Genomic DNA, 13507 nt, shown 5'->3' on the forward strand with positions numbered 1-13507 from the left:
AGAAACTCCAGCTTTCTGAAAGGCAGCAAACAGAAAAACAAGTCATGAAATCTCACAATCAGTTCAGAGGCTTACAGCAGCATCTCGCACTGGCATTTTACATGTAACGTAATAAAGCACTAAGCCTAGGAAGTTTTCGGATTTCTATAACAAAGTTGACAGCTTTTATTATAGGTCGTGGTTTTGTCAGCACCTAGCCTTGTGCACACAGACTTCCCGGCTCCTCTAGCCCAGCGGGGCTGCTCAGACCTGGGCTTCGGGCCACTCTTAGTACACTTGGCTAGTAGCGTGCTCAGCTCTCCACACCAGGGAACCATCCGGGCCAACCTGACACACAATAACCAGAGGTTACTGTGGGTGCCCAGGTCTGAACACCCCCAAGGCGACCAGGCAAGGCAAGCGGCACAGCACTGCTCTTGACTGGGGAAGCAGACTCCGATGCGAAGGGACGGCCCCGCTCGGGATCTCGTCTGGTGATGGATTTGCACTGACATGCTGTTCCAACCACAGCAATTTTGCATGATACCACCTGCTTTTCCGGATGTAGGGAAGAACAGGCCTGACAAATAGGACAGTAAATGCACGTTAAGGACATTACTGCAGAACTCCCAGCTGTTATACTTTCACTGCGAGAATTTAAAGGTATCTTGTTAAAGATGTAACACAATGTCAGCATTAACAGTTTCCTCCTGTTTTGCCTTCTAAGTGCCCAATCCTACAGAGCTTTATTAATACAGGCTGAAATTTCAAGATCTAAAGGCTAAGTAAATCCCACTCAAAACTTTCACAAAGGGAATTAGCTGGAACTTACCCACTGCTTCCACTGCTGGTCGCTTGCTGCGGGAGGGACAATTCTCCTGCATGTGCCTTTTAGGTTTCAGCTGTATCAGGCTGGCCGGAGCGGAGCTCGCATCCAGCCCCGCTGGGGTGGGGGGCAGCAATCAGGCAGACAGCTGCTGAGGACAGCAAACCCCACTCCTGCCAGGTTGCGACCCTGCATGCTTGAGCAAAGACAAAAGCAGCCCTTTAGGTTTTGCGTTTACTTGCAATTCATAACAGCTAAAAATCACAGAAAATTTAACTAAAATGCCTTTCCAAGGGAGACCCAAACTAGCTTTACACATTTCCACGCACAGAGAAATGACTCGTGCAAATAAAACCAAATCAGTTCCCAAGGCCACAGCAAGAAAGCCGGACACAGAAAGAGAACCTCTGGTTACAGAGAGCGAACAGTGCCTTGGCGCAAGTGAAACGCCAAACGTTCAAAAACACAAACCCAGAGCTTATGAAATTTTCCATGACACCTGAAAATTAAAAATTATACTGTTCTATTCTTTATGTGGCTTAAGAGGAATAAAACTGGGCTGCACTGTCATTAGCCTATGTATAAGAGAAGATACAGAGATAAAAAGATCTACTTTTTAAGAGAAAAAGCATGTATATGAGTATATCAATATTACTCACTTGAAGCTAAATTCCTATGCATTTGATTTCACCCACCTGTAACAAAACGCTGAATGGAAGAACAGAGAACACAACAGACGAATTAAACATTTTTCAATTTTATAGAAAGGATAAAGTCATTAAATGGTGTATTTTTACATTTATTTGATGAAACGGCGTACATAGTGTTAATCTTTGCAGAATAATAATCATATACACACAAAATGAATGGTTTTGAGACCAGAAGTTAGATACACAGTGTGCGACAATATTGCATAAACAGTTCTTCCACAGAATGCTTCTATTTCCAGTATTAAAACATATAAAATAGAGTGTGACTTTCTTTATTTGTTGTGGTGAGGTAAACATTTCTTCCTTCCAAGCAGAGTGCTTCTGTGCACCTTCACAAGAACTGCTAACGATACCCTTCTCCTTCATTCAGTCAATAAGTACATACCTAGTGGCATATTTATTGCTATTCTAACAGTCATACATTTTTTTCCTTGAGCAATACATAGATAAAGGAATGGAGAAGAAAAAAACTACAGTAATTGATGATAGCAACCTATCTATACTATTTGTGTCAAGAGCCAGAGATTAGTGCAGATAATTTATTTTGAATGTAACAGTTTTAATGGAAATGTCAAGAAAAATTTATTTACATTTTTCTAAGCAGAACATGGTATTGATTAGAGCTGCTCAAAAATCACAATTAAGAATTTATTAGATAAATTTTTACCTCTCTGCCCATTTACAAGACCAGATCATAATATCCAACTCATTTGTTCACTGTTCAAATTTATTGATGATTTTCAGCATGTAGTTCCTGGGCTGAGTGAGATTTGTACTGATTTCTTTAGTTACACAAGCCATTTGGTATTGTCTTCTGTTCCCTGAATGAATGATTTGTGTAACTAACAGCTTGAATTTTGACTGTTACAAAAGAATATATAATCAAAATAAATCCCGGTCAATATCTGAGTACTGAAAGTTTGTGGTTGTTTTTTTTTTTTTTTTTCTTCAACATATTTTTACTGATGCCTGAGAAATCAAATACTTTAAAAATGGAAGAGTTCATTTGTGTTTTATTCCCAATAAATCAGAAATGTTTTTTGGAAGTTAAATCAACTGAAGAATACTCCGTGCTCCTGACAGAAAACTGCTTCGGGTTCTCATCTTATTTTAAAACCTCACAGCAGTGACATTCTTATCAAAGAGGTTATTTTAAAAAGTTAGCAGCCATTTTCTTACTGGCAGACACATCCTCCTAAAGCTCTCTGTATGGCACTGTTACACCTAGAAATACTGCACCTCATTTCCAAAAACTCAAAAATAAAATGAATCACATTTTACCAGCTTATAGGCACAGTATATGAATGGAAGGTCCTTTCACTACCAACTATTCAATCCCTTTTCCTATTGTGAGGTATACTTTGGCATCTACAAAAGAAAATAATCTTAAGGCAAAATGTGTGATTTCTAAAAAAGAAAATAAACATTATTCATTTGAATAAAAATAGATTTTGTAAGCGCAATTTTTACATTATTGTAAAAGTCCATAAAAAATATAAACCTATTAATAGTTTACTCCTTACAATATAAAAAAATGACTGAAAATATTGTAAAATTGGTGAATTACATGTGTTTGATTAAAGAACAATCCTGTTCATGGAAGTCAATTATTAATTACTGTAACTTATCATGAGTTTAGCAGTGACAATTTTGGAAGGAAAGCAGAAAAAGGGCTTTATGAAGCGAAGTATTACTTATTACAATTCTGAATAACAAATTTAACAAAATTAGATGAATACATATAGAAACTTTTCAAGAACGGAGCTGCAAAGTTTCTGAAGCCTAACTTACAAGCCTGTGGCCTGAGTTTGCCATGTATCACAAATTAAGTCCACCAACACTGATGACCGATTAGGAAAACTCCACTAATCCTCTCTGAAATAACAACAGGAATGATATCTTGGAAAACACACGCTTTCCTTGTGAATATCTTCAGGTTGCTATTTTTTGGCCACACTAGCCACTGCCTTCTTTGCTGCATCCTCAAGGTCATTTGCAGATGTGATGGGGAGTCCACTTTCATTCAGAATACGCTGGGCTTCATGAACATTTGTTCCTAAAACAGAACATTGACTATAATTAGTAATTAATATCAATGAATAAATGAGTACCTTCTATTAAATCTCTATAAAAGTAGTTAATGCTTCAAACTACACATCATTTCAGTTTAACAACATTCAATGAGTGGTTTAGACTGTGATGGGAAGAAGGAACTCTTAATTTCATTGACAATTTTACCAGACAATGCAATCTGATAATAGCACTTGCATCCACAAGAGGGGCTTTGTGAAGATTAGAGGGTCAACCCAACATCCACCAGAGTCAGTCGGGACATACAGCAAGAGCAGCGGATAATGGATCACATATCAGGCCTTTAAGACCCTCAAGATTTAACGCATTAGCAACAATCCGCTACAGATAATCAGCACTCAGTGAATCAACAATAACTAAAATTCTCCCATGTTAACTGAAAGCTGCAAGACGGGCTATTGAAAGACAAACATCTGGGTAATCCTGAAAATCTAATTGTTTTTGAGCTGTTCTTGAATAGGCTTTTTTGCATTTCTGCTAAAAAGAGGGAACACAGAGATCTCTAAGGCATTCAGCAGGACACCTTTCCCTCCTCTGCTGCTGCAAGTGCTCCATTTTGTATACAAAGAATTTAGTCAATGCACAGTAAAGAAAAAAAAAAAAAACAAACCATAAATTAAAAAAGCATATTTCAGAAAAGCATGTTTTTCACATGTATAAAAGACAAGTGCATCGCCTTCCAGCTCATTCTTGATGGAAAATGCTGTGGTTTGGGCCGGACTGGCCACTGAAACAAAAGCCAAACAGAAAATATGAACTGTCCAGAGCTTTCTCCAGCAAAGCCAAGTGACAGTTTCGATCACTGATAGGCTCCGCACCACAGAAGAACTTGGCGTCAGGTAGCCTGTCGAGGAGGTGGAATCTACACTTGGGATCACACACTGCTCACAAGCACAGGAGCCTGAGCTGATCCTCTTTAAGATCATTTCTAGCCCCCTCCTCCACATCAAGTTCCTTGTTCATTTGCCATGTCAAAATGCTTAATTACTTTGTAATTCCTAGACCTAGCAAAATGAATTTTAATTATATTTGGAGCCATACACTAATTATACCCTTAATTACTAACCAAGCAAGGAGCACACTCTTTACTATGCAGCTTCCAGAATGCTCATTTTAAAGGATGATTTGGGGTTTTTGGCAGCCTTTATAAAATGTCTGAAATTGTAGAGCAAAAGTAGAGAAATGCAGAAGTCTCTTTCATCAGTGTGCTCGAGTCAGGATCCCCACTCCCGGCACCGAAAAAGACCAAAGACATCTCTGTCGCGGCAGGCCCGGCGCTTTGTGCTGGGAGAGGCAGGTGTCTGGAAGAGGAATGTGGGACCCCATCTGCTAGCTCTTGAAAAGCACTGGCAGAAGAGGTCACGCCTCCCATCGATATGCAGAGGACGCACCGTGGGACTCGTGCAGGAAGGTCAAAGACATCTGAAATCTCTGACAGAAGGGGGATTTGGTTGCATAGTAACATTCAGAACTGTACAAGATTTTTCCTACAGAAAAAAAAGTGTGTTATGGGCAAAAAAGAGAACGCTATTTGATTTTTTTTCAACCATCCTATATAACGTAATGTGGAAGCTGCTAATTGCCGGTACAGAACTGTACAGGGAAGTCAGACGGCATTATGAAGGTTCTCTTCTCTCTTAAGCTCCTCAAATTTGTATTGCGATTCCCATCAAGTCTTGAAGGTTTTATCTATTATTTAGATACAAGTGTGATAAACATTTAAAACAGTCAAGATTGTAACGATCTCACAAATAGGATTCTACAAGACAAAGTGTTGTGAGGAAAAAAAATGGAAAGAAGGAAAGAATTTCCTGGAAATTTCTCACAGAGAAAAATATGATGCTGTTTGTGATAGCCACATAGTACTTAAAAGTAATTTTTGCTCTTCACTAAGTGGCCAATATTAATTTACTAACAGGTCAGAGTGGGAACAATACATTGGATCTATTCTGCTCTGCATTGATCACTCTACGCACCACTTGTCTAACATGCATCACAAAATCAATACAAAACACAGTCCACTAAGAAGGAAGGGGGGAGATTATGCAGACAAATTAAAATATGGAAGCTTAAAAAAATCTCACTTCAGTCAAAAGACTATGGGTACACTTTGTATTTATTAAATAAAATACTGTTTTATAGGCAGGCCACCCAACTAAACATATATTTCAGCAAGTATTCTCTTTGCTGTAATTTTCTTTTTTTTTTTTTAATGATAGCTTTTTATCCCATTGTGATAAGTATTTTAGATATATGGAGAGTACAGAAATTATAATGAAATCCTGCTGAAAGCAGAGGTGAGAGTTTTAAAATTAAATGATCAGAAAACACTGGAAACATTGAAGAATCTACAAAGGGTATCATCTTATTGCAGCAGATGTTAAAATAAACAAATAAATAATCCCACTATTCTAACATTAACCTCCTGCCACTGGAGGGTGTCAGAGAACTGTAAACAGAATCCCACACGCAGGCTATCAAAATAATCTGCCCTTCACCTTACGCTGCAGCCAACTGATAAATGGTGAAAATTCACAAGACTGAAGGCTATAGGTCTTCTGTTGCTGTTGGGTTTTTTGTTAGATTTTTTTGCTTGCTTGCTTGTGTGTTTTTTGTTTTTTTTTTTTTTAAACTTGACTCCTGTTAAGGGAATGGCTTTCTGATGAGAAAAAGGAGTTGTTTCTTTCTGACACATATTACTGTCAATGACACTTCATGGAAAAACAGGAAAGATAACTTCATCAGCAGATATTTTCAGGCTTTTTAATCTAAATATTTTCCTTCTGAAACTTGGGTTCTGAAACAACCTCTCAGTCTGTGTGCATGCAATCGCTCACATTTACCCTTCTATTGCCTTGAAATCTCTGTATTCACTAGGAAAGCGAATCTATTCAACTCATTACCTAAAAATCCTAGTAATAAATACTCTATCTAAGCATGCTTCTATAAATTGTAAGATTATACCAGCACACATTGTTACAAATGAGTCGAGAGGACTGCACAGGTTGAACAAAACCAAAGATATAAACCGTCCCCAACAGGGACCCAACAGGATTTTGATAATGTTCATTTATGCACTTGCTCTGTCATAAAACCATTAGGTTGTTTAATGCTGATGGCTGGTGAGGATGCAAGACTGCAATGCTGCTTCTAGCTTTTCAGGTAAATAAGATATAAGGGGAGAAGGCACAGTGATATACATTTGGTACATCCTAAGAAATAGAAGACTAATGTAAAAAAAAATCTGATCTGCACAAAACATTCTGCTATGACAAAATATTTCACAATATGCAGTACGTCGGACAGTATTATTGATGTGAACATGTTGTGACTATGTTACATTATCCATAGCAACGGTTCAGCTTTGATATGCTACACTCACGAGCGTATTAAGAGCCAAATTTCCCCCCACCCCCAGCGTGGATCCAGGTCATGTCATTTCTGCTAGCCCACAAGCTGGAAACCCATAGCCTCTCAGGTCTCCTAGATAGAGATATTGGAGAATAAGGGACAGCTTTTAAAGGCCATCACTAGCTAACCTTCAGTCATCAACTGATTTGAGGTTCGGCCAGTGATAAGCTTTAAGTAATGATCTTTAGCTAGGGAACCTATGAAGTTTTGGTGGCTCACACATCTTGTTGGCTCTGCAGTCAAAAATAAATCAACTTTCACTGCCTACTTATAAGAGAATTAAACCTTTTCTATTCTGCCCACATCATTCGCCCTTTTCTATCTTAAACTTTTCCCAAAGAATATTAAAATAATATTTTCCTTTGCTCCATGTTTACATCCAAACTGGGAAAGAGTCAAGCACATTTAAATTTGTGTGCAATGTTTAAACCCAAGATGTCTGAAGAGATACGAATAAAGTTCTAAATGTGACTTTGCAATACCCCACATTCTTCTCTGTTGATAAGCAATTTGGGATACTAAAAATCACAGGCATACATACTAAACCGTATTTGTGAGCAAGTTATACAAACTGGAGCAAAACTGCACTTGTATGTAAAAGATTTCTGAATATATTAAAAAAAATCATTAGATTCTGAGGAACACAGAAGGTCAGGAATCACATGGCTGAAAATATAATAGGAAATTTTGGATTCAGACATTTGAATAAAAGCCAACTTGCTTCTAGCTGCATTTCAACATCTTAAGTAGTTCTAATCCCTCCCAATTCTTCTTGTCCTACGACCAGAGAAGCAGAGAATTAATTTGTTGAAAGAGAGAGAATGTAAAATTTCTAGTATAGGAAGAGGACATTTAATTCACAATCCTTTTTTATTCTTTCCTCTTTTCATCTAACTGAGCTACATAAATGAGAAACAAGGCTTGGCTTTCATTCAGTGCTCCGAGTTAGTTTTCACAAAACTTAATTGAAGCACATTACACTTTAAAGGGGAAAAATGCTGCATAAAACCAGCAGACGTTAGTTTTCTACATCTGTAAAAGATAAAATTTGGAATATGTGGTTTCTCCATTTGTCCATGAGCTTTTTAAACAACAATAATCCTGAGACTCAGCTGGTGAGTTCTTTACTGATAAGGCAAGTAAATACATGTAATTATAAAGTTACCATTTTCAAACAGGAGAGTAATCCTTTCTTTATCCACTGGTAAAACAGCTTGTAATTATTATACAACTGAGAACAAAGATTTGTCCACAGAATCCTGCTAAATCAAGACAGATTTGACTGATTAAAACTCTAGTCATCAAGACATTTGTAATACAGTGCATACGGGCAAAGAGTCTTTAAAGTGCAGGTCACAAATCTGTTAGATTTATGGGAATAAATCATGAACCTTCTGTCGGAAAAATGTTCAAAATGGAAATCCAAAAAAATGCTTGTCCCTTTTTCTCCTTTTGAAGTGTAAAATGTTATTGGTGATGTTTTAAAAAGTCTTGGGTAGCCTTATTATTTCCACAGTACTCATTATTAATTCAAAATCCTTATACGTTTGGATAACCTGGTGTGAGTTCAAAGAAGAGCAACGAAGATGATTAAGGATCCGGAGGGATTGATTTCCAAGGAAAGATTAAAGAACCAAGTATACATATATATATATTGCTTGGTTGGGTGATTAAGGAGGCAGAGAAAGCAGGAGTTACAAGCTAACGGTTTCTAAGTACAACATCTGAAGGCTGTAAACATCACAGCTCTTCATTTAGTATGAACTGATGGGTAACAACAGGAATAAGAGAAGGTACTAAAAAACTTTTGAGTTAAATATTATGCAAAAGGGAGAGTTTGCTGTATTATACTGGGGCAGAGTTTCCTAAGGAAAATCTGGTATCGCCATCTCTGGAGTCAGCAACTATTCTAGGGGAAGCATTATTACAAACCTAGTAAAGAGTAAGAAATCATGGGAAGATGACCAAGAAAATATCTTGGTATTAAAATCTGTGTCAGACATTCTGAAGATTCAGCTTCGGCCTCTGTGGATGAAGCAGCACATGACTTATAAAGGTCGCAGGCACAAGAGGAACAGGCACCATGCAGTCACCTCTGCAGGGTTTTGTGCAACCCCCAGGCAGAAGCTCTCCTGCTCCACATCTCCTCTTCCAGACGCACTCCACAGTGCAGGAGCGCCAGGACTCTCCTCATTCAGCTCAGGGACTGTTTTGCCTCTTGCAATCTCCCAGAAGTCACATTAAAAAAAATAATTCACCCTTACTTGTGTACAACCATGGAATTATCAAAAGTACTGGAGAAAGGTCAAGAAAACCCAGTGGCAGACCTAGCAGACTGCAGCTTAAAATGAGCAAGTTGATCTTCTTGTTTCTCTTACACTGGTTTCTCAAAGAAACAACTTGCAACTCTCTTGTTTATAAGGAAAACGAAAAGCTTTTCCAGTATCTTTGCTTAAAAAGTAACAGCTACAATAGATGATAAAGTCTTTTAGTTCTGATAAACTTTTTGCCGGCTATGACAGGCAGGAAAAGTTTCTTGCTACAACAAAAACCTAAACCAACGTTGCCTAGAGCTGATAAACAATAAAATTTTATATTATGAAACTTTCCTGCTTCTAACCAACTTCCATCAGTCTCTTCTTCATCCATATTAAACTACCCACTTAGTCTATGAAGGTGTTTAGTGGTGCTGCATCATCCAAAGAAAAATTTCACAATTTGTTTCTAAAATCCATTTAGAAGATTTAAATTTTCCTGTGCTTACTACAGCAAAAGGCTATCCGTGGTAAACCAAGAATGCACTCTGGAAAGCATTCAAACCTGGCACTGAAATGCACAGCAGATCTTTTACAGGACAAAATTGCGTGTCACAGGCTGTGGTCTCTCCTGACATGAAGTATGTAGCCTGAGAGTGAGGGATGGGAAAACCCTGCTTTCCCACGGGAGGCAAAAGAAGTACCCAGCTAACCAAAGGGCTTCACAGGCAACCTGCACCTTCATGAGCCTTGGTGACTTTATTTTTTGAAAAGGAAAATGTCTGGTGTAGTCAGAACCAATTTTTCCTCCCCCCTCAATTTTAGTGTTAAAAACCACCTTATTGTTTTGTATCTCAGGTACATAAAGGGATGTGTTGCCTCCATTCACCACTGAGTGATAGGACATTTTACCCCCTTTACACACACCCAAACATGAATATTCAGGTTTTTGAGGAATAGGCCTTAAAAAAAAAAAAAAAAACAAAACAAAAAAAAAAAAACAAAACAAACAGAAACCCCTCTATTTTCCAAACCTGCTTAAAAAAAAAAAAGAAATGTTTTAAGTTTACCAGAGTTGTGCTGATTTCAGCCAAAGCACTTTTTCATTCAATGGCAGAAGAAGAATCTCCTTTGGGGTAATTCTCAGAAATAAGAAAAAGAACTCCATATCCACTGCCATTACATTAAAGCCAGAAACTGCCAAAGACCGCCTTTCCTCGCCTCTCTATTACTTTTTTGGTTTCCAATTTAACAATAGTGGATGTATTAAAAAAAAAAATCCTTACAATTACCAAATCTTCTGGTTTTTAATGGGTTTTAGCTGGATGGGCTATATGGGCAGAAGAACAGTAATCTCTTGCTCACAAATACTGCTTTCTTTTAATTACGATATTGGAGTAAATTTAAGAAAACTATATGTTGCTGCAGGTTTAGCAATAATGAATTCAGTAAGAAATCATTTGAAAAAGAAATACCTTCCAGTAAATAGAAACTTGCATCAAAATCATTTCTATTTGCATTGCAAATCTTAAAAGCAAACCCATAATGCTTTCATTGCAAAATTTCATTGCTTCAAGTACCACCTGGGACCAGGGATACAGATGTATGTAAGGAAAGAGTTTATTGACTTCAGGTCATGCTATGGATGAAGAATTGGACATATTCTTGTTATGTAGGACTAATGTGTTCAGAGATTAGAGATCGAACAAAGCCAAAATAGATTACTGTGCACCTGAGGGACGATTTTTGTCTGAAACCATTAGCACTCACCTTCCAGTCTGACCACCAGAGGAACTTTCAGCTCAAGCTCTCGGCAGGCTTTGGTAATACCATTGGCTATAATGGCACAGTTCACGATCCCACCAAAAATGTTTACAAGTATTGCTTCAACCTGTAGGAAAGAAACAGAATAGGAAACAGGTGGGGGTTTGGTTTGTGTTTTGTTTTGGTTTTGTTTTTTAAATAAACACAGGTAAAAGACCCAAACCAGGGTACAAATTCCCCTCGGTCAGGCAGGTTCTCATTTATGGAAGGTACAAGCATCACCTCTGTACTCAGAGAACTTCATTCTGAGTCTATTCTTTCTGTAGTCTGTAGCAGTCATTAATTGCCTTGGTCTACACTGGCATGGTAATTAATGTCATAAACACATTATTACAGAGAAAAGGGGAAATTTTACTGATAAGTATAAATGAAAATAGATTAAACAATCAATATTTTGGATTTTTTTTTATTGTATTGACTAATCATCAGAGTCTGGAGCTCAGAAAACAGTGTTTGAATGTGCATATATACATGCAATGAAATATTCATGTAGACACTTCACAAAACAATCTGGATATGCACTTTATCATAAGCAGTACAGAGGAAAAGGTAATATACTTGCCCTGACTTGATAAAGAGGAGTAAAAATCCCTGCTAATTAACAAGGAGAGGCATGTAATGAGGAGCATTCATTACAACAGATTAATTGATAACCTCAAAAAACTGCTATTCATCAGTTTCTGGAAACTGAAATTCCTGCACCCAATTCACAATTAAATTACCTTTCACAATATACAAGACATTAACTCATGCAAGACATTAATATGGTTTCTTTCCACTTGGTAAGGCAGTATAACATTGAACCCAAGTCCATATACCAGGCTTCCCACCATGGCTTATTGAGTCCAGGGGGACTCCATACAGATGCAGCTATGCTGTTTCTCATTCCATAGTGGGGCTAATCCACAACATTCCGGGTAGTCTAAAATAAGCTTCACTGGGTGTCACAAACAAGTTTTGCCAGAATCATGTTGACTCAAAAGCAGACAAGATGAAGAGGGGATTAGGCTTGAAGGAATGAAATACCACTGGATTTCACTTGAGCATGATGTCAACAGCAATTATGCCTAACTCATTGCACAAGATGAACAGATTCACTTTGCCCACCTCCAGGTAGCCAGGCTCATACCAGCACCAAGAAAATTCCCTGCAGTCATGCACGTTTATAGCTCTGCACAATCAGGTTTAATATTTCTCTGCAGACACAATGTGACAATTAACTCCCGGGATGTGCAGTCACACACACAGATTGAAAGCTCACCACTGGTAGTAATACTGCCATCCACAACGCAGCAATAAAAAAGGAAAAAACATGAAGTCTCAACAAATACTTTGCTTCCCACAAGAAATCAGCTCACTCCTGAAGCAGTACCCCAGACTGCAAAAACAACACTTACTATACGAATATGCAGTGTTTACATTGCGCAGTCGAACTCCAGTGTTAGCACAACAGTCGTAAAACGAAGATGGCAATAGGAGTACCTTGCTGACATCTCTCTCATCACCTGCTGCTCCTTCCAGCGCCAAGGCTGGTGCCACCCAAAAGTGGCCAGAACAGTTCCCATCTGACCATATGGGGCACAGCCTCATTTTCTCCTCTTCAGCTTATTAGACACCAGCTCTTCCATTTAGTTTTCCAGTGCTGACATGCCCTTGCTACTTGTCTCCCCTTACTATTTGCAGTGGAGTCATCCAATTAAGATTTGCTCACTCTTCTGCATGTCCTGATACTATAAACAGAATTCTCACGTGCCTTTTCAAAGCATGAAACATCTCTTAATGCTATATAAATAGAGCAATAATTAATAATATGCATGCATTTACCACTTTAGGTTTTTCTGGATGTTAAGTTGGTGATGCCATTACAATTATTTATTTCACCTTTGTGTTGTTACAAAACCCTTAACTCTGCAGAAGCTACCAAGAGTAAAATCTTAGAAGGCCCCTTCTCTCTCTTGCTCCTACCACTTGTGCACATGCATACATTCTTGGTAAAAACACAAAAAGTAAAAACAGGGCCCTTCAAACTCTTGTCACATTAACCCTTACAGTAAGGAGATATCTATGCAAAGCACTTTGATGTTAAACTCCACTAGTGATGTCTTCTATCAGCAGGACAAGCCACAGACACTGTTCCGCCCTCTCTAATACATGCTCCTAATTCAGGGACATTGCACCAGGCATGTGACAGATCAACTTAACTAAGCGTGTTTACATTATTAGAGATAAGGAGGAGGATTTTATGCCCAGTACAGATATTTTAATTCCTAATGCAGACATTCTCATTTAAGGATCTGCTTTTCAGCTTTCAAGCTGAATTCTAATCAGGTCTTCTAATCCATTGGCAGCAAAGGGAAAAAAAAATCTTGAAGGAAATTAGATGCAGCTTGGATAATTGATGTTTGTATGCT

General features: G+C 38.0%; 1 protein-coding gene across 1 annotated transcript in view; it reads right to left on the reverse strand.

The window, feature by feature from the left end:
- Positions 1-3445: 3445 nt before the first annotated feature.
- SUCLG2 (succinate-CoA ligase GDP-forming subunit beta) overlaps positions 3446-13507 on the reverse strand; it is a 140583-nt gene continuing 130521 nt past the window's right edge. The window contains exons 10-11 of the mRNA XM_082487480.1: positions 11043-11163; positions 3446-3571 (exon numbers count right to left, since the gene is read on the reverse strand). Of these exons, the coding sequence (XP_082343606.1) occupies positions 3456-3571; positions 11043-11163 (237 nt within the window). The 3' untranslated portion in view covers positions 3446-3455. The remainder of the gene's footprint in view (positions 3572-11042; positions 11164-13507) is intronic.

Source organism: Vanellus vanellus (assembly GCF_965231255.1).
Source record: "Vanellus vanellus genome assembly, chromosome: 9".
Classification (NCBI taxonomy): domain Eukaryota; kingdom Metazoa; phylum Chordata; class Aves; order Charadriiformes; family Charadriidae; genus Vanellus; species Vanellus vanellus.